This window comes from Cygnus atratus, chromosome 4 (assembly GCF_013377495.2).
Source record: "Cygnus atratus isolate AKBS03 ecotype Queensland, Australia chromosome 4, CAtr_DNAZoo_HiC_assembly, whole genome shotgun sequence".
NCBI lineage: Eukaryota > Metazoa > Chordata > Aves > Anseriformes > Anatidae > Cygnus > Cygnus atratus.
In genome coordinates, this window is record NC_066365.1 from 9,366,242 (window position 1) to 9,392,626 (window position 26,385).

At 41.6% G+C, this 26,385-nt stretch overlaps 1 protein-coding gene across 9 annotated transcripts in view; it reads right to left on the bottom strand.

The window, feature by feature from the left end:
* Positions 1–26,385, bottom strand: part of PDLIM5 (PDZ and LIM domain 5) — a 130,918-nt gene that overhangs the window by 88,750 nt on the left and 15,783 nt on the right. For all 9 annotated transcript variants that reach the window (XM_035542892.1, XM_035542976.1, XM_050710252.1 and 6 more), the window contains exon 3: positions 1,896–2,047. In XM_035542892.1, coding sequence (XP_035398785.1) covers positions 1,896–2,047 — 152 coding nt within the window. The remainder of the gene's footprint in view (positions 1–1,895; positions 2,048–26,385) is intronic.

The window sequence follows — 26,385 nt, forward strand, 5'->3', positions numbered from 1 at the left end:
GAGCAAAAGGAATCCCTTATTAAGGGCAGCTAACGATCAAAGTACAGCAGGACAACAGACAAAACAAGAAACAACAAGCAAGGCTGAAACTGTACCCTCTCAGAAAGGAAAGCGCTCAAACAACTACTCAGCTACATGTCATGTAGAGCTGGGAACAACCACCACCACCCTGGAGAGCCGGACATTAGTCAGACCTACAGCCATGTCATCTCTTATTTTTGCTCTCTGAGAGGGGTGTTCCTTTCAATAAACGCGGGATAATATGTCAGGAAAGGTAATAACTGTTGAAATTATATTGTTATGGGACTTAACACTCACTGAAGAACTTTGCACTGCTGAAGGAGGACACAAGCAGCAGGGTACAACGGCTGTTATTTTCTTTGATAACAAGAAAAGATGGTTCTCATTATGCAATGGCTTCAGGGGCCACTTTTTCTGCAAGATGCTCACTCACATCATTAAATAAAAATAGCAGTCTTCTAATAAAAGGCAATATTTAGCCCCGGGAGACTTTTGAGAGTCTAAAGGAATTTCTTGTGCTGCTGTTCTTCCTGCTTCGGTTCCACTAACCAGCACATGAGCATCCAGCTCTCTTCTTCCAACCTCACCCAAAATATAGTCCCATGGTAACAGCGGTATGCTGAAATTCCAGAAACAATACATTTCGGAATGGGGAGGTTGGCCCAAGCTCTAACTTCTATAGTAGAAACTGCAACTAGCAAAAGGAGGCTGCAACTTTGAGTAACAGCAGCAGCATTTTGGGAAACATTTCGCTCCAACACTGAGCTGCAGTATTTTCATCCATGTAACTCAAGAGTTGACTGTTTAAAAAAATCCGTGATTCTGTAGCAGGGGGATTCAACTGGAGGTAATATATTAGGAAGTAATGCTTAAATAAATAGACCTATGAAGAAGCCAACTATTTACTAAGACGACAGAATTCCTGGAACTGGTCAGTGTTGTACCTCACTTTTGTCTTGAAGAAAATTGAATACACTTCCCCTCAACCAAAATCCAATGCACAGCTCAGTTTTGTGGATCATTGAGTATTATATCTTGCTTCACTTCGACTGCTTTTCATACCTTAACTTTGCCATTTTGTTACCATTTACATGCAACATCAACTCATTAACCAAAAATAAGGTCAGATCTTCTATTAATAGTGTTCTAATGCCTCCTATAATTTCTCTAGTAGTAAGTCCTAAACTAATTGTTTAAAAGAACATTTCACATTTTGTTTCGTCATTTTTAGTACTTGTTTGTTTAGTGACCAGATAGTCATCCTATGCAATAGTGCAATCTCACCACTGATGGTTCAAGAAAATTTTTATTGGAATATACTCAACCAAAACTATTGCAGGCCTCTTGAGGGGAGAGAAAAAAAAAAAAAAAAAAACTGATCTGCCACATTAGCTGTTGTTCCAAATGCAGGAAGTTCAGAAAGGAAGCTGAATGACACTATGGCAGCCAGATGTAATGGGAAGTTTACAAATAAAATAATGATGTAGGACTTGACACAAAAAGATATGTCCCCAGTCAACTGGAGGAAGAGAGGGGAAAAAGCCTGGTGAGACCTGTTTTTAATTAAAAACTGTTAATGAAACTGAAGTTCAAAATGAAAAGGAAATAGACTTCTCACAATATAGAGGAGGTGACAGAAGGTTGGAAAAGGTCTTTGTCTATTCATGTAATTAACAACTAATAAGTTTTCTAAAATGCTATAAATCAAGACATGTTTCAGGCTACAGCAGTGTATCTTTCAATCATGGCCATTTAACTCTATGCACTTTGCCAAACCACTTACATGTTTTTATCCTCCAAACAACTGTTACGATGATGATTAATTCTGCTTAAAAAAAAAAAAAAAAAAAAGAGAGAGAGAAAAGCTACCTTACCTTTGCAGAGTCATGTTCAAGTTGCCTGTACATGCCTTGATCTTGTTTTGTGCTTCTAGATGAGTCATCCCGTCAGTACTTATCCCATCAATGGTGAGAACCACGTCGCCAATCCCCACGTGTGCTCGGGCTGCCTTTCCACCGTCACTAAGCTGAAATACCACGAAAATGGCAAATGAGAAACTTGAATGACTTATGTTTATATTCTTTGAATACAGGACCTCAAAAGATTATTTATACACTGTGGTGCTCATAGAAACGGAAACGGAAAATAAAAAGTTATCATTTCTCCTTTGTGAGTATGTTCCTGTGGAAGTTACAGTATACGTACAATCTTTTTTTCTCATAAAGCAATATTTATAATTTCTTATTTCATGTGAATGACAGGAAAAGCATTGCACAGCATTATCCATTTTTCAAAATCAAACTCCACTTCTACTTCACTGGCTGACAGCTGTGCACATTCACTAAGAGACACAAGCAGGGATAGGCACACAAAATTTCCTGGATGCTACATTTCAGTTTATCTCTTCACATCAGAAATTTCTCACAGAGGAGGAGAGAGGAAGGCTAAACCATTTTTTTTCCATACTAGATTTTCAATGTAAGCCATCTATTCAAAGTTTATGTATTTGTCAATGGCTGCTGATGTGTATGGAAGACGTCATTAGTAGTGAAACTGACTTTTCCCCAGCTGCAAATACTAGAAAGTCAAAAGTTCAACACTGCAGACAGGCCAGTTAGAGGATTTTGTTTTGCCTTATTCTTGGTAGGTTTATTAAGGAATAAGAAAGGCCTCTTGAAAAGTTCGTGTCTTTCATCAAGGTCACTGCTGAAGTTCAACTCAACTGCCTTTGGTCCACTTGAATGAAGCACTTTAACAACAGAAACCTTTGTAAAGTTCACATTATTGACCCTGACTGAACAATAAATTAATCTTTTCATTTGAATTCAACTAGCTTAATTACCAAGAATAGAAATAAAAAAAAGGCAACACATAGCAAGATTTATGCACTGACATACCCATGGTCCTCAAGCTGTTGATCACTTCATATCTGGCTACAGAGAACAGTCCTGTGTGGTGCATATTCCCTTTTTGTTTCCAGTTGCATTCCCTCTCCTACAGCCAAGAAGCTGTAATTGCTTCTTCAGGGAATTGAGTGCACCCTCAGTAAGTTTGCAGACAACACCAAGCTGGGGGGAAGTGTTGATCTGCTGGAGGGTAGGAAGGCCCTGCAGAGGGACCTGGACAGGTTGGATGGATGGGCAGAGGGCAATGGGATGAGGTTCAACAAGGCTAAGTGCCGGGGCCTGCACTTTGGCAACAACAACCTCATGTAGAGCTACAGACTTGGGGCAGAGTGGCTGGAAAGCTGTGCAGAGGAAAAGGGACCTGGGGGCATTGGTCAATGCTCACCTGAACATGAGTCAGCAGTGTGCCCAGGTGGACAAGAAGGCCAGCAGCATCCTGGCTTGTGTCAGGAATAGCGTAGCCAGCAGGACCCAGCAGGACTAGGGAGGTGATCGTCCCCCTGTACCCTGCTCTGGTGAGGCAGCACCTCGAGTGCTGTGTTCAGTTTTGGGCCCCTCTCTACCAAAAGGACATTGAGGCCCTGGAGCATGTCCAGAGAAGGGCTATGAAGCTGGTGAAGGGCCTGAAACACAAGTCCTGTGAGGAGTGGCTGAGGGAGCTGGGGTTGTTGTGTCTGGAGAAGAGGAGGCTCAGGGGAGACCTCATTGCTAGGCCTACCTGAAAGGAAGGTGTGGGAAGCTGGGGGTTAGCCTCTTCTCACAGATAACTAGCGATAGAACTAGAGGGAATGGCCTCACATTGCACCAGGGGAGGTTTAAGTTGGAAAGTAGAAGAAATTTTTTCTCAGAAAAAGCAGTCAGGCACTGGAACAGGTTGCCCAGGGAGGTGGTGGAGTCACCGTCCCTGGAGGTGTTTAAGGAAAGGTTGGACGTGGCAGTTAGGGACATGGTTTAGTGGGTGACATTAGTAGTAGGGTGATGGTTGTACCAGATGATCTTGGAGCTCTTTTCCAGCCTTAATGACGCTATGATTCTATGCTTGGAAGTTACACATGCAAAACCTCACAACTCTTTTTTTTTGCATGCAAGTGTGAGTCTGTTTCTTGAAAAAAAGTGCTATGTTTTTAGAGAGGTGCTGAAGCAACAAAATTACTTCATCTTTACTTCCAAAAGTGGAGTTCTCCTTGGGCAACAATCACATACTAGCAAGCAACTTCTCCAGGGGAGGCAGAAGTAAGCCTTTCATCCACATTGTCTACAGCCTCTCTTTTAGTGCATCCAGTAGCCACAAAGAAGTTACCCCTTTCAACAATGACCAGCCACAAACTACAGTCATCAGTCTCCACAACACTTCTGTAACAATTGAAGTAAGGCTAAATCTTGAAAACAGTCTTTGGCGAAGGGTTAGATACACATAGAATACAAGGGACTTTTTGTATTTGTATATGAACAGTATATGAGAAGGATGTCACCTGTCAATAACCTTGTGGAAAGTACACCATCAGCCTACCAGATGTGGTTAAGTCTTTCTTAAAAACTCAGGGACAATACAAGACAGCTGTGATATGTATCTGACAGCATCCGAAGACAAACACTTTTGCCTAATGCTGCAAGACAAGTGCCAATAGAATACTCCAAAAAACTTATATAATTTGTCAACATTTTTTTAAAGCAGATTTCACACTCAGTGAGTCATGGCTGGCATTTTCCCACATCAATCACTATTAAACAGACACATTCATAGTAGCAATCATTAACAACTCAAAACAACAGCCAAAAATTCAAACAAACACTGAAAAATCTTTCTATCTGGTGTTAATTGTATTTTATCAAATACATTATCTTAGCGAAAGGGGAAGCAGGAAAGGTAGGAAGACTTGTCATCTCGTCAGATTCAAAATAGCAGTTAGTCCCTCAGCATGGTAGGTGAACACAAATATTTCACCCAGAGTTGAAATTGAATGGTGCTAACAAGTGGAAGGCAGCAGAGCAAACGCCATACAAGGAAGGCAGACAGAAAAAGAAGATGCACTAATTTCAGAAAACTTCTGGGCTTGCTAAATTCATCAGAATTGCAAGTTCTGTGGTGGATCATTTTCCAAGAGACTTCAACAACAAAGCCAAAACTCCTCAAAAAATTGGTGTTCAGACTCAACTTTTGAGGTAAGAGAGCCAACTACTATAAAACCCAGGTCAGGAAACCCCATGAGCACACAGAACACTATGACCAACATAGCTATTTATAGGGAAGATCCTCAAACCTTGGCGGGGGGAAAAAGGCCATAAACAGTTCTCTAAACTGCTACTGACATTTGACAGCAATGTCTGGAAAAGGGAATGGTACGTAAGGGTGTTAAAAGCTAAAGGTCAGAAGGATCACGATGCCTTGTAGTTGGACTGCTAAAGTGAATAAAATCCAGCTTTCTCAGAATATAGGCAAACGAGCACAATCCACATACAATGTAATTAGTGATGAGAAAGCAACCTATAAGCATTCGAGCAGCAAGACTCCAAAAGCAGGCTTCTTAATCAATATTGGGGGGGGGGGGGCTGGGGACGGACACGACCTTCCATACAAGTGTGAAATAGAACAAATAAATAAAACTCACTTTTTTCTTTATGCAATTCTAGTGGCCAACACACAAGAAACCAGATGATGTGCCTTTCAAGAGGTCACTCTTAAATAATTGCCTTCTGGCAATGAAAATCTGCATGCACAAGTGGTAGAAAGCTGTAAAATTTTCAGCAAAACCCCAAGCTGAAATTGCATTAAAAATAGGGCTGGGAAGCATGTCCTGAAGATGGGAAAAAAAGCAGACGTCCCAGGAAGCAGGGAGAGCTTCAGGCTGTGTCTGTGAGAGACCTGCCGTGCAAGCAGGGGACTGAATCTGCCTTATAGATAGCGAGGGTCACAGACACGGCTGAATTAACAAATTACTGGACTGTTATTTCAAGAACTGTGTATGCAGAGAGATGCCAGAGCAGTAATCTCCTTATCTTTATATAGCGGATAAAACTTCCAAGTAACACCTACAGATTTTGGGATAAGAGATCTGACTAATGAAGGGAGGTGAGGTTGGTACTTCTAGGAAATATCATCGCTAGCACGAGTCTTCCCTGGCAGTGCCGGCCAGCATCCCTGCTTCATGAAGCAGCTGTAACAAGCTAGTGGTACAGCTACAGGGCACAGTTTTATGGCAGATACTGGAAAGAGCAATACAATCAGAGCAACAGATACATAAAAATTATTTAAAATAAGCACACACTGAACACAGCAGTAGGAATTTGAACACTGAAATAATTAAGATCACTTTCCTCACTGCAGATATATTTTTATACCCAGGAGCCTTGGTTTTGACATTTCTTAGGTTCTCTAACTGCATGTTATCATTACAAACAACAAGTTCATATACATACTGGGGATTGTATGTACAACTGTTTACATATTTGAACCAAAAATAAAAGAAAGGTTCCCCATATTCCTTATCGCAGTGGAAACTAACTCCATTGATTTCACTTTTTTTCCACCCACATCCTGAAAAATCCAACAGATAGAGAAGCTTAAAAAAAAAATAGGTGCCATTGTTAAAAATTATAAAACAGGCTACCTGTGAGTCAAACTAATTTCTAAGCAGCAGAAATATTCTTGAAATCCTTGATGTATCTGTTTTAATTCTGTACTTGCAGTAAGAGGAAAGTTTTTTAAAATCAAGAATTAAATACAGCTACCATTTTTTTTTTAATGTTACACAGCAGACTTCTAAGACCACAAAACTGCCAAACCAAAAACATTTCCTCCTACTTAGTTGCATGTCTATATTTTCTGGGAAGCTCATTTTGAGACAGAGAGGGAGGCAAGCAGGAGAGACATTTCGTGATCAGGCACCTGCTGAGACCAATCACTCCCACAGTCCACAGCAGCAAACCCCTTCTCATCCCTCAGCAGCCATCAGCTTCATGGCTGAAAGCCAAAATCCAGTCTGTGCCATCCAGAGACACTCAGGACGCTTTCTAATAAACACTTATAAAATCACCCATCTAATAATAGACTTGAGTTTTATTTGAACCCAATTTTTTCACTGCTGTTTTTTTTAAACATCAGAATTCCAAAACTGCAAATATTGTTCGAAAATATGTTCCAAACGTAGATAAAACAGAAGTAAACTAGTTCTTGTTCCAGGATGAACTTCAAAGGCAACAGTACGAAACAATCTCAGCACAGTTCTACCCCCCAGATTTTTAAAAGCAAATGGACCAAAACATACCGCAATATGACTGCTTTGTTGAGCTAAATTTTAGCTAGCCTATCATTTCACTTTGCAATAAGCAACATAAAGAAAATAAAAAAAAATACTTTCCACTTTCACAAGGTATTTTAATAGATTCTTTCTAGGGAAATTGTGTGTGCGCACATACATGCACACCTATCTCTGAATCAATGCAATTTGTAGCTTAACTCATTTCTAATTAGCATATAACCATCTCTTTTTCCTCACATGACTAAGAAGAGGACTTGACAAGAATCTCTTCTTTGGACCATATCATTACTTAGCTTTTATGCAGTCCTAAATTAGACACTCGGATTGCAGTTACTCATAAGACAAAGGTCTACTTGAATAGAGATGGAAGCTTTTATCTTTCCCACGCCGCCTGCCTTGAATCAACCGTAGCTACAACCGGCTCGCGTGGTGGTGCATCACAACCACTTTTCCAAAGAAACTATTTTGTAGTCCAACAGCAAATAATGCTCCCCTGTGACACAAACATCCTTCAATGTCATCTGTAACTTCCCCTCTCACAGAATGGCATTCATTGCACCTAATTTAAAACTCACTGGGCTCTCTGAAATCTCTCCAGCTTGATTTTTACCCCTGAAGCATTTCTGGTGTGTGGTTGCCTATAGCAATTCAGTTGAAAAAAAATGCATAGTCAGAACAGAAGTGAACCAAAAAATGACCTTTAATCACTACTACTCTTGCTTCCCTTTCAGCCTGCATTCTTCCTACATTAAAGTATTAAAAGAAAAAAAAAAAGTACACCCACATACGGAAATAATGTTACAGGAGAACTTTGCAGAACCACAAACTAAGCAAATAGGCAACCTCTCTTTATCAAAAATTTTGCTTTTGCATGCAGATGTTCCAACCGCAGAGGCCTTATCTCCCTGCTATAACACACTTGATGCTACCATTTACACTCGTGACCATTTACACTCCCCTGTTTATTCCTAACCTTGCTCAACCTGAGCAAAGTACTACCTAGCTGTGGTATTTAACAACATGCTCTCAAATGCATGTAGAGCTCCAAGTACTCCAGGAAGCACCCCTTCAGTGGTTTACTGCAAGCTCAGGGAAGAAACCCTTGCTGTCATTTTGGAGCACACAAGCCTGCCCCAAAACACGAGGGCATGTGCCCTGCACAAAGCAACCCACAGACACAAGAGCACATTGCCCTGGGGTCTAACACCCAAATCCTGGAGCGCAAATAGGGTAGTGTTGTGCTCCAGCCAGCCCTACCTCCTGGGGAAGCTCGCCCAAGCTGCTCCCCTTGCTCATTCCCTGCAAGTCAGAAAGCAAAAACCCCACTTACACTCTGGACTCCTGACAGGTTTGGTACCCTTGGGATCTAGCTTACCACTTCTGCATGATAAAAAGTACTGAAAGAGTCAGGGGAGCACCTGCTTTTTGTGGCAAATGAGCTTCCTCTGCTCTCGCTGGAAACTGAGAGCTGTATCATATTCCTCACAGCCTTTACTATGGCAGTATTATTCACATAGCCAACAGATTAGCCAGCCAGCCTTAATACTTGCTTCCAAATCAAGAACGTACATGCCAATTTTAAAGTCCAGATCAAATTTATACAGCTGAGGTGTAAGAGCTGTAATATAAGGTTTGCAGTGGAAACCGCTGACACGACTGGCTACAAAATGGGTTATGAGGCAATCCTGTAAATATGCTGAAGGTTTCCCCCAAACCAATCAGGTATCAGAATTAGCTTAGGTCAAAAAAAAATTTTGATTACCAGAGTATTTTGTTATGTCCCACTGCCAGGAAACCCTGCCCTTGCCTCTCCCCAGAAGACTGCCCCATGCTCCCCGTCATCCACTTGCCTTCTTCTCCCTGTAACTCTGAAGGTGCTCCCAGACCGATGGATAAACCTGCAGTCCAGGGTGAACAGAGCACACCAACCATCACTGAGGACAACATGTAACATAAAAGCATAAAGCAAAGCATTAACCATGCTTCTCAGCCTGGTTCTGTACCCCACCATCAGCTACCATCCCAGGGAGAGGACTACCTATGCCTCCAGCCTGCCCTCCCAGGTCCTCCTGCTTTGCTTCATCCCTTTTTTTCCACTCACAGCAGCTCCCTTGCTGCAGCACAGCAGCGGACGGCTTGGCTGAAGTTTCCCCAAGACAGCTCTTCAACTTATTGCAGCCCACAGAGAAAGGCTGGAGGGAGCCCACAGGCATTCAAGCCTTTCACTAGTGAGGAACCCACAAAACCACATCTCGCTTTTCATTCTCAGTTCTGCTATTTATCCTCGGCAGTAACCCTGACAACAACATATATTTTAACGCGATTGTGCCATGTATCCCTATCATCCCACATTCAGGAGCCATGTCAAACAAAAGCTAACACAAAGCTGGAGTTTTCTTTCTAAACAAACATGGCTGAAAATGCGTGTGGGTTCATGTGTTCTAGACATATCGTTTATAGACATAAGACATATGGTTTCAACCCTCTCTTTTCTTCTTAAACTTTTTCTCTCGCTGTATTTCAACCTTTGATATTTATCGAGTCCTCCACAAAAAAAAAAACAACTGTAAACTGTCACATACGTGCACACATCAATCACTTCATCCATCCCTGCACGCACCAAACACAGAGCTACACACCTACAGAGGAGCACAAAGAAGATGGTTGCTACAAGAAGAGGCACCACGCAGCATCACTTACTCTCGCACGCAATTGGGTTGATGCCAAATAAAATCTAAAACCATTGATTGAGTTTACAGAATAGGATAACTGCACAATGCATAGGTCTTTTGGATACGCCGTCTTCTGTTTTTCATCAGCTGATGCTAAACAGCTCCACTTGAATGCCAGGGGGATGAAACAGAAGAACAAGCCCTCAGCTTCCCGTGCTTGCCCCAGAACAGGTTGCTAATAAGCAGGAACAGTTTCCACGTGCTGATGCCAAAGGGTTATTAGCTAGTGCCATCCCTCACTTGTCACGGCTTCACTGATCATGGGTGCCTTGCAGTTCTACCCTGCCATGAGCAGGTTTCATCTGTGCCCCCCCAGCTGCTGCAGATGTCAGGAAGCAGAGGCAGACAGCTTCACAAAAAGCTTCACAGCTTCATCTCTAACTTCTCTATGAAAGGGAAGCAATTAACTAAACAAGCAGCAATCAATTCTGATATAATTTATGCATTCTACATGTAGCTTAAACATGTTATTCAGGTACTGAGATATAAGCTAAAATCGTATATACCCTTCTGGGATTCAAAGGATTATTAAAATGAGTCAAAACTCTCACCCACTTCACTTAAGGAATAAAAAAACTATTCTGTGCAAGTGTATCTCTACTGGCACCTAACAAAGCTAAGCATCTGGTCTTGCTTTTTTTAGCCACCTGAAGCTCTGAAGAGAATAAAAATTGTCACTGAGATGGGCAGTACCTGTGTATCCTGATATTCAGGGGACCCAAGTAATATTCTGAGTTGGGGAAGAAATAAAGTTGTGATGTCAAAAATCAAGCTGCTGAAAGGATGATGGCAAAACAATTTGGATATCATGGCTACAGTCAGATTTAAAAGAAGGTGGTGGTGGACAATTCAAAAAAAACATACATTGTCTAAATACTTCAGTGACGGAAAGTGATTTACAGTTAAGTGCCAGAATGTCTGCAGATATTTCGGAGCGTAAATTAGGAGCTTTCAGTAAGCCTTCTCTCAAGGAGCTCAGTTGTGTTCCCATACTGCCGGCATGCCCCAGAGCCCTATTTATTTTAACTGGCTGGCTTCTCTCTGAAGATTATTCTTCTGTTCAGAGAGTTTACAGAACTAATCCAGGTTTCTCCCTGGGAGACTATATGCCAGTGGGTAAAAATTATTGCCTAGTTAATTTCTCAGAGAGACAGAAAGAGGAAATGGAATGAAAGCGTAGCTAGAAATGTAATGTAAACTTTGTACGGCTGCTTTAGCTCTTGTGAGCTGTGTGTCTGTAGAGTCTCTCTTGCAGGGCTGTTTTTTTTTTTTGAAAGCCCAACACATTAATCCCACAACCAAAGCAACTACTTGGGACTGCTGAAGAGACATCACTTTAGGAGCCACCTGGCTTGCATCAAAACAGAAGTTTCAAGTACCTGACATTTTTACAGCAAACAATGAGAAGTGCTGCTGACACTGGCACATCCTTGGCAGGCAGCAGCCAGGGTCTTGGCCATCAAGAGCACACAGCATTACATCCAGAAGAGTGCTATTGCCTCTCTTTTGGAATGAGCAGTTGAGAAAGTTACAAAATTAGTTGTGTTTTTTTGTTTTTTGTTTTTTTTTTTTTTTCCTGGAGTTTCCTGAACTAACCCAAACCAAAGCTTTTCTCTAATTGTCCTTAAGTTGTGTATCAAGTGATACTGAGCTCAGCTTCTTCCAGAAGAACAAAAAATAATAATAATAAATCATTTCCATAGCATGAAGGCCATACACATGAAGATCCCTGCAGTGCGTATAGTTGTGTACTTCCTCTGTTCCCAAACAGGATTATTTTTATTCATTTACAGATGATAAAATTAATTCAACTAACTGAACATCCATCTCCCTAATAATCTTATTAGCCCATTGTGTTTCCATACGGGTTTCAGGGTCCCTCTCAATAGGATATGCCTTTCTTGCATCAAATATAATGTCATTGCCCCATATTTTCCAGAATACACTCTTACATAGGAATACAAACAGAATAATATTTTATTCTGTGTAATTTGAATTAAAGAGTTCCCTATTTTTATTGCCTTGGAGTCCCTCTTATGGGAAGACGAGTTGAAGGATGCAAAGAGGAGTCTCACACATGGCAGTGGTGAGAAGGAAATACAACTCATGAAGCAATCCCACACGTGAAAGCAAAGTGAACAGATGAAGTACATGGGGAAGTGTGAACTGAAACCTCACCTGACAGAAACTAATACAGCTTCTCCAGTGGCAGGAAAATGCTACTACAAATTGAATGTCTCATCATATACCAACTGCTGTTTCACTTTCTCTTATCCACAAAGAGAACAGACATGAATAAACATGTAAGAAACAACCTACTGGCTTCAAAGACTGTATAATTTAGATAATGATAAGCTGCACCACATAAATAAAGAGAAAAACAGGGGCAAGTTCAGGCACCATGAGTATTCCTTATGGGCAAAAAATCTGTCTAGGGAGTACAGCTCACCTAACCGTTATCCCAAACCAGAATTCTGCTAAACCTCTAGCAGAAATCCACTTTCAAGTTTTAAACCCATAAGCAGCAATGGGTGCCACTGCATCAGCTCCATAAAAAGTTAGGACATATTTAGAAGTCATATATAGGGGGAAAAAATAAATAGATAAATAAATTCTGAGTTAGTGACATAAATCCTGACCAGGAGTGACACGATAGATGTGAGAAATACAAATGTGACTGAAAGACCAATAAATTTTTACTAAATGATGGAAAGAAGAGATCATTTCAGAGACTGCAGGAGGATGGTGATGTAATTCAAGCAACAATGAAGGAAGATGTCTTGGCAACCACATGGGAAGAACTTGGGGACAGCCAGGACAGAAGAGGAAAAAGTTGTATTAGCTGAGAAAAAACAAGAAAGGGAGCAGCTGGCAGGTTTTGCAACCTGGTCAGAGAATCAAACTGCAGTCTTGCAAACACCATTAATGAGAAAGCAGCAACTTCTGAACACAGCCTGAAAGAAAGAGATGATGTACTGCCTCAACATCACAGAGTTGGTTTTTTTTTTTATACAACATTCTCCAGATCAACAACAACAGCCGTACATGTTTGTGCCTTCATTTAAAGCAGTGGACAGAGAACTCCTCAGGATTAGTCAAGCACAAACTTCTAGCACGAAGAAATAAAACAGAAATAGGAGGCATTAGTAAGCCCTAGTGGATATCTTGCCTTTTATATGTCATGGGAATATTAGAGCAGACATTTACTTTAAGCCAGACACTTACTGGATAAACACCCAACACATAAAATACCGCAGGAAAAAAAATCCAATAAAAAACCCTCAGAAAATAAGAAACACATTTTAAAGGAGTTGCACATTGTTTAATAAATTCATTCCAGCTGTTTATAGCTAAGACAAAAATCTTTATCACAAGCTAATAAAGCTCATGAGAACATATAACAACTTCAGATTTAATTTTGCATTTCTAGCTTACATGTATATATAGAACATATATAATTTTCTATGTTCTGTTCTATAACAGTTCTAGTTTGCTTGACCTCAAACATCACAATTACATGACTTCAGATTACACAGTTGCAGTTTTTTTTTGTTGATGTTGCTTTGTTTTTTCAATATATATTTATATATACAGACACTCAAAACACTGAATAGTTAACAATCGATCAGAGGCTGGTGAGGCACTGGCACAGGTTGCCCAGAGCAGCTGTGGATGCCCCATCCCTGGAGGTGTTCAAGGCCAGGCTGGATGGGGCCTTGGGCAACTTGGTCTGGTGGGAGGTGTCCCTGCCCACGTCAGGGGGGTTAGAACTGGATGGTCTTTAAGGTCCCTTCAAACCAAAACCATTCTGTGATTCTTTGATATATATACAAACATAGATTTTTATTTTAAAAATTTATGTATTTTTAACACACAGACGTACACCTAGAAATGAAAAAGCATTCTTCCCTCTCTGCTGACGACCTGCATGAGAAGGCCATATGAAGTTTATCAGCATTTTCTTCAGGCAGCATGTGACAAAAATACACTTGTCCAGAGAAATTAGGACGAATACTCTGACTGCAAGACCAAAGACCCTTATTTTAGGCAAATTCTCCTGAGCATCTGATTGCCAAACACATTGAAAATTAAGACTGAATATCAACCACTGCAAAATTTCCTTACTAAAGTTCCAGAGAGGAAAACACTGGTGTATTTGCTGCCACTATGAACCTTGTCTACATCTTCTGCAGCCTTCTGAGTTTCACTGCTGTGAGTTGTGCCGAGTTATGCCACAACATGTTTTTTGCTAGTTGTACATCTGGAGATCCAGAAAGTTACCCACACAGCTAAACAATGAATAAAGTTGGAAGCTAGTTATCAAATAACTCTGAGAAAAAAAAAGAAAAAAAAAGAAAAAAAAAACCCACCACCACAAACAATAAAGAAAACTTAGTCCTTCAAATCTACTCCCCACAATGGTCTATCACTTGCTCTCAGTGTATCACCGTGCAGTGCAAAGTGCCTGGCCACTCAATACCTAAACTTCCAGAGGAATCCTGTAAAATAGAGCCCCATAGTCATGTCAGCTCTCTGACAAATTTGTATTTATTTATTTATTTTGATTATATGTCATGATCTCTGGACCCTATACTACAAAAACTCAAATCAAGACATTTTGAAATTCCATTCTGGAAAAAAAAATAATATATATATATATATATATATATATATATCACAAATATTCACTGTAAAGTTTACATCACAATCACATCTAAGGAGAATAAAAAATTAAATTTCCAGTCTTGAATTTTGGTGCTGAAAACAAGACTGGTTTAGCATTTTGAAAAAAATCTTCTCTTCAAGGCTGATTATAGACAAAGCAGGGCAACAGCTTTGTCAGGTTAAACAATGCGCCACCAAACCCCAGTATCTGCTCATTTCTCCAAAGTGATCAAGACAGATGGTATAGAAGGTCTGCAGGTTTGAACTTTTTTTTCTTTTGTTAAATGCTAGTAACAGTACTAAATATTGACCACTTGCATAGCAGCCACTGGGCTCCATATGAGCAAGACTCTGGTGCAAGCTGAAAGTGTAAAAGAATTTATGCTCTGTACACTCTAACAAAAATAAATAAATAAAAAGATACTTCCAAATTAAAATGGTATTTAGAATAAATCTTCAAGTATATTCATTGCTGAAATCTTAATCTCAAAAGATATTCTCCACTGTTTTCCAAATTCAAGAAATATGATATAACTAAGGGCCTCTCAAGAACGAGTCTCTTCATCTACTGGGGAACAAAATATCCAAGAAACATCTTGGAAAGTGGAGGAGGAGAGCTGCCCTAGCACAGTTATTCCAGCTTCATGCTCCTGCCCATCTGGAGGTTTACCAAAGCTGGACCTGTTACCCAGTTCAGCAAGGGATGGGGGTGCCCATTGCCTGAAGTGGGTGGGGGAAGATGGCTGCTCCCATAGACTGGTGAGATGGGGAATGCAAACCGTTTCCAGAATGGCTGAGGTTCCACCTTTAGGTTACAGGCACATAAAAAAATAAGAGGTAGAAATATTTTGGTCCTTCTCTTCTCCCCTTGCCCAACCACCACGGGCCAGGATATGACACATTGCTCAAAGGCTGTCACAAAATGGCTGCCAGAAAAATCTGATGGATTCCCACTAAAGACCACTGCTGGGGCCGTCAGTCCCCAAACAGCAATAGCATACTGACTCCCACTTCTGTGGGCGGAAGGCAACAATAAGCACACGTATGGCGGCAGAAAGGGAGATATAACATGCAGCCGGTGACCTTTGGCAAGCCGTGCCCACCTGTCATATGAGCTGGTGACACTAAGGGTCACGCTACTTCAATCCTAAAACGCAGCGTTTGCATATTTGCTGCCTGGTTAACAAACCGATTTTAGGAGCAGGCTTTTTCCTCATTTATATATCTATGTCATTTTTTATTCAGCCAAACGGGTTCATCAGGGCAACGAAAAAAAAAGATACAGAGAGACTTGAGCTCTTCACACAGCCATTCATCATGCCTTCCTTGAAATTAGCAGCTTCATACATTCCTCTCCAGCCACCTATTAGAAGGCATCACGTATCTTAAAATTACATAAGCCACCAAAGGGAGGTCCTAGATTTACAGCACACGGTCCTGCCTGGCCGTTGCGGATGCTGCATGATCGGGACGCATTTAATACCTCTCACCCGTGTTCAGTTACAGCCCCACACCTCCAACCCACTCAAAAGTTGGCTTTCCCAGGCAGCCCAAGGATGGTTGCTCTGTCTTCTGAGCTGCCAGATTTAAATGGCAACATAGCACAGTTACAGCATACCTAAACATACTTTTGATGCTGGCAACATAGGATTTTCACACATTAATAACAACACATTGTGATAAGACATTTGAATAAATACATAAACACCTAAATAGCTACAAGAATATTAAGATATATCCTCACTTGAATTTGTTACCGGAATTATATTATGTACGAATTTTCACTTCAGAGTTTTGTTTTACTAACAAAATAATTCAAGCTAATCTGGAACAATCACATCCAAGCCAAGCTCCTATTACTAGCAGCGGGAGTCTTGCAATTGGTAATAACAAGCAGTGAATCCTGAACAAGAAATGCTGCAATATTGGTGGAGGTGTTTTTTCTTTGTCCTCCAGTTTTCCAGTAGGATTACCCTTAAACCTCTTCAGGCAGTAATTGTAGAAGAATGCAATACACTTTCAAGAACCATACCGGTCTCATCTCTGGACATTGTGATACAAGCCACCAATGTATAGCCACATGGCCACAGGAATCAAAGGAGATGAACATCTTCTGCAATCTCTTCTTGACCAAAAAAAATCAAAGAATGCTCTAACAAAATGTCTATTTAGTTCAACAGGGCTGAGATTTCACAGTAGATAAAATACAGCTTATGTCTCAGAAGAACGTTATGCAAGTCAGCTTTCAGCCTACAGAGGTAACTTTGGCACTGCCTTTTGAGTAGAGATAAGGAACAGAAGCAAACCATACAGGTGAGAGCCACACATAAAATTTAAACAGACCAAAGCAGGAAAATGAATAAAACTGGAATCCTTGCAAATAAAACTATTTCTCAGAAGCACCCCTTCATTCCCACTCTCAGATGAGGTGAAGGGATACTAGGCTAGTGTGGCTTTAGAGTTTTTCTCTTTTCCCATTCACATAAAAACACCCTGTGGCCTGGCAGCACAATCAGACTGAACTAAAACACTGATCTTCCTTCTTGCAACACGGATTACTCGGAGCATGAACTGAAACGGCATTCACAGCTTTAGCCTGGAGTCTGGTCCCTTACCACAAGAAAACTCCTGTAACTGGCAGCAGTCTCTGTTGCAAGGGAAGGCTCTGAAAGTCTAAGCCACTACAGAAACACAGAATAAACAGGTCTGAGCACACTCCCTGAAACCGCGACACCAAACTACATGTTTCTGCACAGAACCTGAGCTGATGTTACACAAAGCTTGGGCATTTAGGTGACAACCCACCCTTGCAAATCTGATACCAGCTGATTAGCTTTACACTTAATCTCCCCAACCCAGGTCTGCCCAGAGCCCTTCTACCCCACAACACAGTCCAGAGACCACAATGGCATTAACGGCCGTGCTGCCGAAGAGTTCAATACAGAAGGCTCAGTGCTAACACCAGTGAAGCAAAAAGCAACATGGCCTCCTCCAGGCCCACACATCAACTGTAGCACATTGTTGCACATATTCCTAAAATCTAGAAGATGGCAGCAACCAAGTTAGGGATGCCTTCCACAACATGTGGGGAAGGTAAGTCTTGCAAACACTTCCAAATAAACACATGAACACTGCAAGCAGACACAGAGGATGATGGATACAGCTACTGCAGCACTGTCACTAGGATGATGTTCCTCAACACGAGCAGCAGCAGCAAGGACAATGTTACACTCCATTGCACACGTGAGCTTCCACTCTTACTAATAGCACAGCAACAACTGGATATTTGCTGGCCTGACCAAGAGTTATTGGTCAAATGAGGCATACAAATAATTCCCATCTAACATTGGTGCTGGGTTGCCTGGTGGATTTGAAACCTCCATCCCAGTTTTGGCCATGCTGGCTGCCAGATGCTGATTGTGAGCCCAGAAGAGACCTTCCTATGGCACAGGCCCTCGTTCATCCAGGAGCACAAACAGCTGAGCAGCTCTTGCTGCCTTCAGACATTTTGCTGCCCCCAAGCACTCAGAGGACCTCAGTCTCCCATTTATAGGAACCTCTCACTACCATGAAGTTCACTATGCATTTAATTACCTCTGAAGTGCTTCTCTCATTAACTAAACAAACTAAACATGCCAAGGGAAAGAACAGTACTGGCAGCACAGGATTTTGTAGCGATGACTCACACTGAAGAGCATGATACCCCCATGCTAACTGCTGAGGCAGTTACATTTCAAGCCCTTCAGATGCATAAGTAAACCAAGTACACCTCTTTAATCTGCAGTGCTTAATTGCAGTGTGGAGGCTCAAGCCTTTGCGAATTGAAAGCATATAAAATGCAGACATAATGACAGCAGCACAGGATGTGTACCAAGGGTGAAAGTTCCTTCCACATTCCGATTAAATTGAGGGGGAAAAAAATGTCTTTTCTGAGTAAACAAAGCTTACAGCAGAACATGATCTTTCCTTTTTTTTTTTTTCTTTTTGCCTTCCAGATGAGACAAAGCTACTAATACAAACAAAATAAAATACCAAGCAGATACATGAAAACCCTGGTGCAGCTGGAAGTTTGCGTTCAAGCATCAACAAGCGCAGAGGTGAACCTCCCTGCGGTTAGGCCAGACCTCCCTGCACCTCGGTCAGTGTCACAAGCACTTCCTAAACACAAAGTGCAGCATCCCTAGAACATGAAATAGCTGTCACTCCTCCCGCTGTTGCGGAAGAGACGCAGGCAGGCTGGTGTTCATCAGCCTGAAGACAAGACCGACACAGCAACTCAACAGCCTACGCGGCAGGCTGCAGCAGCAGCGATAAGTACAATCTGCCGGAAAACAAAACAGCTAGTCACATCCATCACAACTTGTTAATTATAGCTCTGAGGAGAGAGGGACCTGCATACAACAGTGGGTGGGCAACCCAGCTCACTGCATTCAGAAAGGTGTGCAGTAGGATGAAGAAAAGTCAAGTTCTACAGGAAATAAATATTTGTAACGAAGCATCGCTGCTCAGATGTGCTGCAGAGCATCTCCCTTCAAACCACTGAAGCTAACTCAGGCCAGGAACAATGGAAAGTTGCTTTCCCGGCACAGGAGGGGAAACTCGCGTCCTTGGGGTAGGATTAGGCAAACATCACCAAAACAAAAGAGCGTGCTAACCTCTAGTTTATGCTATTAAAGTGTCAACAGTAATTATAAAAAGCCTTGCAGTTAAAGGTAATTCTCCCAGAAACTAATTTTTAGGGTACTAATTGAAAAGTTGACAGCTAAAACGAAATATAGTGTCAGCAGAGCATGCGAACAGATGAGCAGTAGCATATGGGCTGGGGGGGAACACGGGGTCAGGGCCACAGCAGGGCTGCAGCCATACAGACTGACTTCAGACCGTGCCCTCCTACTTAGGGTTATTATTAGTGAAGGGGCTTAGGAACTCTCTGAACTGTAAAGGCCAACTAATGACACTTGCAGCTGCAGAGGAAGCCACCCCAGACTGGAAGAGAGTTTTGGGTAACATCATGAGCCACATGAACACAAATCACTCAAAAGCAATCCTAGGCAAACCCTTAGTTTCTTAGAATTCTGCCTGAAGAAATTAGTGCTAGTCTCACAGCCAAGTAACAGTGTCCCCTGAAGAAAAATATTTTTATTTATCTACCTTATCTCCCTTTTGATTGATGGAATGCAAAATTTACTGGCATAAAAGTCCTCTGATTTGGTTCTGCACAACTATGTATTTTTAAATACTGTTTTTAGATTTTAAGCATCATCCACTGGAGACATTTTAGCATGGCGACCTAAAAACCTGATGTCAGTCAAATGCTGTTTTACTCCTATTAAGCATCTACAAATAAAAATAAACTAACTCTAGCCTAGTCCAGTGATACCTGGGGTGGAAAGCAACAAGGATGAGTAGTTATTTATCTGGGGGAAGATATAGAATAGGAAATGAGCTTGCCTCCAGAGTTGTCACTGTACTTTAGTTTTGAAAAGGAAAAAGCAGCAGCAAGCTAGAGCTAGGGGCAGGGAGAGCCTCCAGGAGGGACACACATGCCCCCAGGAGCTACGTGTTGAACGGCAAGCTCCAACTTTGGTATGGGCTGCTCAGCAAGGGTCTAAACTTTCCTCTGGTACTCTGGGGAGATGAATGCAAGCTATTTAAAACCCCGGCACATCAAGCTGGTACGTCACGTTAATACATTGCTGGTGTATTATGTTACAAGGCTGCTTGATAGCCAACCTTTAGGTTCGTCTCCAGCTCTTTGGTGAAGCAATGCAAGCAGAGGGCCACAGTGCTCAGTTTTTGAGAGTGGCAGGTTTTAGTTAATGCTTCTGCCAAACCTGAATGTGCAGAGGTATCCCAAGGAAGGGGAAAACAGAGCAGATGCTTGGAGGGGGTCTCAGATTGAATGCAGATAAATTTTAGAGCAGACAAATGAAATTCAATTGCAAACTGTTTATTTATGGTGCTCTACATTCCCTCATGCCTCAGATTTTCCTATAAACGTTTTAACATTTAGTAAAACGTGTTAGCTCTCTCCCAATTTACACAGTCTCTTCCAATTTACAGCTTGGGTCTTCAAAGCTTCCCAGCAGAAGCCCCATTTTAAAGCAGAAATGCAGAAGGCATGCAGGTATCTAGCACAAAACGAAGGGCTCCCTTACTCCAAGGGCACAGGGAAATGCAGGAGGACAGCAGGTGGAGGGCAGGGAGTGCCAACATGGCTCTCAGCAGTGTGCCCATCACATGCAGTGCACGAAGCCAGGCCGGGCAGGGCAGCAGGACACAACCGGGACAAAGGACAGGCTGACCCACGGCAGTGGCACTGCCAAGAGCGCTACCTGAGTGAGGGGTGACATGAAAAAGTGAAACACCGAGGCATTTCAAACCACTGCTGCTTCACGTGGTAAATAAACTGTGTGATTTCATATCAAAAAAAAAAAACACTAAGTAAAAATAAATTATATGAAACAAAGCAGCATCCTGCACAATACTGCCAGTGAAGTGTGGTGTACTAGTTCCCTTTAAGGGCTGGTATTTTATTCAGGTATTGCAATGATCTTGCCAGCAGGAGGAAAAAAGGTATAATTATTTTATTTTTTTTTAACAAAAATAGGGTAGAACAATCAAAACGAGAAAAAAAAAAGGGGACTTTTTCTCGCTAAGTGGCATTTAATTTGGCAATGAAACTCATCACTCCTCCTTTGAGACCCCAGCGAGAGACGGTGAGGAGGGGGCTTGAAAAATACGAAGAAAGTTTAACAACTGTCAAATACGCTGGTTTTCAGAGTATATTCAAGTACAATTCAATCACCATTTATGACATTGTTGCCAGGTAGGAGAAGGGTCAAGCCATAGGAAACCACTGCATGAATGAAGCTGTCCTGCAGGACGTGGCAGCCACACTTCCCCCCATTCCCAGGGGGTTGCCAGTGCATGTATTTTTTTTTTTTTTTTCCCATAAGCAAGCTTCTGGTCTTGGACCAAGGGCTGCAGTGAGTGCTTTCCGAGACAGAATGTGCCCCAGACTGAGCTGCTCACCTCAAAAAAAAAAAAAAAAAAAGTATATATTTTGGTAACAGTAGTTTGCTGAAAAATTCTTTAAGAGATACCCTGTCGATATTTGTTACCATCTTTGTTACTGGTAGGTGTCAATATAAAGCTGTGCTAAGGAAACCACCCCTGATTTCTCCTTTAGCAGATCCTTACATGACAGCTTTCCAGCCTCTGCTGGCGGCAGGTCAGTTTGTGCTTTGAACAAAAAGCTAGTGTTGCAACATCTCTCCTCATCCTTCTGCAGCACTGAAATAAAACATGCAGAGGCACACGCATACATATTTTTTCATGTCTGTATTAAAACCTAGTAAACAAAAACCTACCTATATCAACATGGGTCTCTTTAATCCTTGCAGTAACTTACATATTGACTTTGACGAATTTCAACAAGATATTTTTGACAAAAAGAAAATAGTGTCCTAAGTAAAGTTTCAAAAATCCATTTCAAAATCCACCTTTGAAAAATATTTTAAGTAAATTTTTCAGTGAACTGCCTGTTGGTGTTATCCTTGTCCTCCCTCAAGGGTGTGGCTGTTCACATTTTGGTCCTTACTTTTTTTTTTCCTGTAGCCTGGCTCAGCTAATCAAAGATCCGCCCCCCCCAGTGCAATATTTGAGGTCTGAGGAGACCTCCAAGCCTTAAGAAAATTGGAGGAAAAGAGACAAGAAGAGGAACAAATTACAGTTTCAGTAGTAAAATGGAAGGGCAAGGCATGCTTACAAGGCTAAAAACACCTTTTTTCAAGCTTTGTTTTAAAGAAAAAGATAACCTTTTTCTTGCTTGGAAAGCTAGAGTTTAGCAAAAAAGGCATCTTTAGTAGAGAAACAGTTACTGACTGAAATCCCAAAAATTTGGAGTTCTGGGCTTAACACTGCATGTTTTTAATAAATAAACTGTTAAAGTGGGTTAGCCAAGGAAAACTTTTAGAGAGGACTCTCCATCTGCTGTCAGAAAACAAGGTTTGCATGCTTTTCCTCCAGGCACCTTCATCACCACAGCATCCATCTCTGTGCCAAAGGTGAGACCTCAGAGCTACTTTCAATGCTTCTCACTGCTCCGTCCCCCCAGAAAGCCCTCTGCTCTACAGCAAGGCTGTGTACCAGCACTGGGAAAGCTCTAACTGCTGAAAATTTGTGTGCACAGTTAGTATTTAAGTGCCCAAGTGGAGAAGAAAAAGAGAAGGTAAAGCTGTATCATCGTAAAACCATCGTCAGGTGATTACTTACTGGAGGAGAGCTTGCCAGATCACATGTATAGATCCCAATACCTGGGTTTCTGAGGACTCAAAAATTCAGCATCTGCTTAGACTCTAAAGCACTATGACAGAGTTAGCTAAAATCGGGTATTTGCCCATAAACAACGCAAAATACTTCACGTAGCCTGAAGAAACGTAAAATACTCATCTGCCAAATCAGCTCTATGCCATGTTCTTCATTTGTCTGCAGGTTTCTGAAGCCAAAACACATTAATAGAGGTGAATAAAATTCTCTTGAAAACAAGAGTTATATTCACCTCTTTTAAAAATATTCATTTGCTATCACCAAAATACATTTTAACATGTGGAAAATTTGGGATAGTCTAAACTTTTTTCTTCAAGGCAGTCATCAATGAAATCACAGAAGGGTGACAGTTTTAAAAGGAGAGGAAAACCCTTTGTAGGCTGGCTGCATCTTGACTAGGAAATCTCCAAAAGTTCTAACAAATTTGCTTGCAAAGACATACGGGAAACATCAGCAGCAGCATTTCAACAAATACAGAAAGTAAAGCAGAAAGTAAAGTTTCACTTTAGATTTTTGTTTCGGATGATGGATAAGTTCCATTGCGCAAGTTTTCTAGAGTACCATCCCATGTAGCTGCTTGGTGCTGTCCTGCAAAACACCCCGAGCATCCTGGGGAGATGCAGCACCTTGGTGAGGCTCTGTGAGGCAGCAGGGATGGAAAGCATGAGCTCCACACACAGAGACAATGTACAGGAAATGCTATAGTAAATTACTGTCTGGGTGAGCCAAAGGAGGAAAGTTCAGTGGGTATTAACATTTTTCCATCTGATGAAAAACAGACTACAAAAGGTATGAGAAACAGATTTGTCACTTTACAGCTTTCCACACGTATCCAGCTGCCAGAAATGTTCAACTGCACGACTCAAGAAGGAGGCATCATGCCAGCCGTCATATTCCTGTATATAGAAAGTGAACCACATGAAGAAAGGAAAAGATATTAAGGTTAGAGTTGCACTCGAGGGGAATGTATTAATTCCAATTTTCCACAATGAGTTAGTTAAAAAAAAGTCTAAGATAGTTTAAACTGTACAATATTAAACCTGTTCTTACACTGAAATTCAATTTTCAGAATAAACGTGTTAGATGAGCCAGTCAAAATTGTGTCCGAGCAGTAACTGTGGTGTGCTACTTGTTACACTGCTGTTATTTACCTCATTTTAAACAGTCGCATATAGAGAAATAAAGTGCAGACTGTAGACATTATTCATTCCTCTCTGCAGAAAGTGAAATTGCTAGTTCACCTATATTAGTCCCATACAGTTTACAATGTCTGGGCCCAGACACCGAAGCTAAACTTAGATATTCATGCAATATCATGCAGACTTTTCCATACCTTCTTCCAGCATCTTTGTTCTATTGCCTTTTAAAGAATTACAAACTTATGACCAAGCACGGTATTTCTCAGACATCTTAAAAAGAAGTTCAGGTTGCTATTATCTCCATATCTACTTCTCCCCACATTTGCTCAGCATCTTGCCTGCCACACTACTTTTCCTAATTCCAGGGATTTCCCACGTATGACACATACTTGTGAAAACAGCAGCAAACAAAACAAACAAAAACTTTCTGGAGCAACACCTTCTCTAGCTGAAGATTTGTCCCTCCCAGTCAGGAAAAAATAAATAAATAAATAAATAAAACATGTGAAGCATGCCCAGAAATTCCTGATGGACTGAGGTCTTCTTCTACCTTTGCACCTGGGGTTCATCCACACACCACCACACTCATGATGAACAAATTATAGAAATAAGTACATATTCATCCTCTATTTTCCATCCCAGTATAGAACCTTGGTGAGCCCATACACAGCGGACAGGACAGAAGAGACCCACCACCCACTGCTTTCCACCTGCATTTCCATCTTGGCTGGTTTACGCACACGTATCTGGTGATCAGAGAAAGCAAATTCGCAGCTCAAGTTCTCGTTTGAAAGCACAGAGGAACCCGGTTCAGGATTCCTGGCAAATGGCATTGGAGAAGTTTATGAGGTTGCCCACTCCTCCCCGTGCTGCCAGAGGTGACCCCGCAAGTGACACACCAGCATCTCACCACCTCCAGCCTTCAATGCTCAGGGCTTACAGCTGCATGCAACACCTTGGGACAGCTAATAGAAACACACTTCCCCCAAAGGGCAAATCATTTACGACTTGGCTGAATGAGTTTCAGGACACCCAAGGCTCAGTGCTGGTGGACAAAAACAAATGTTCAGACCCCACGTGATTCCCCCTTCTCCCCCTTTTACTCGCTTTGTGTGTGCTTCTGCAGGCTGGAATCGCTGCTCCCGAGCAGACACTTTGCCCTACTTCTTTTCCTAACAGGGTCAAATTCTACTACACATGCCACAGACTGTTTATTTCTGCATGTCTCTAGCAAGCCACTTTAACATACACTGGACTGCATGTATCACGTCCCGATAAAGCAGCTTTTAGACAGTCAGCAACACTTCATTCACTATGTAATTGATTTAAATACTTAGATTTGATTCTCCATTTTCAGAAACGGAGATTTTACATTCTGCCTGTTTAATTACATACAGTCCAGGTTATAAGAGAACTGCAGTAGTTTCAGGAGTTAGGAGGAAAAAAATAAAAAATATTTGGCACAGCTCTGTGCCCTGAAGTCCTGAAATATTTATAATGCTACTTGACCATAGGAGCTAGCATTGCCACCCTCATGCATTCAGAAACCATGAGTCAGGCCCTAGAAATAAGGAGTGTTTTTTAATCTCATGATTTTGATGCCAAGATACACTCTGAGGTTTCCTTGGTTTTTTAAACTTACTTTTCTTGAACGTTCAATACAACACTGTGGGACTATTCAGATGATTTAAATTGCATCCAGATTTTGATGCAAGCATGTCAGTGCAAAGAACTTGGGGTTTAACAGCCCCCTTTGCTCACCTCCCTCAATGATGGTGAAAAATTCACCATCACTGTGGCATCCAAGAAGGGCACCACTAAGTGGAAGGAGCTCTGGGTTTCTCTGCAATTTTGACCTGGAGCAATCTTGTCTCCCTTGAAAGGGATGCATTTGGAGCATCAAGCATGCAGGGTGACAGCAAGAGACCTCAAAGACAGCTGCAGTGGTCCTCCATGATGTCTACTTTCAGTTACTGCTGAGATGCTCAAAACCTTTCCTCCTCCTTACCATGTGGTTTGCACGCACAGCTTTCCTTGTTAGCAAAACAAACTTGGCTCTGCTGCATTACAGCATGGAAAGGAATGGGGACAGCCCAGGTGGTATCTTCTGGGTGATTTCAACCAACACCTCACTTCTAGACTGCATTAATTGCTCCCTAAAAGAGCAGCTTGTTTCTGTGCTGAAGCGTTTCCTACAGCTGTACCAATAACACAACCCTGCCTGCTTTTCTGGTTAACAGAAACCCAGAGATGGGCACAGTAAAGCCAGGGTAGGCCAGGACATATTATAGCCTATCAAGGATTGGCATGATGAGAGAAAAATTGGAAAAGG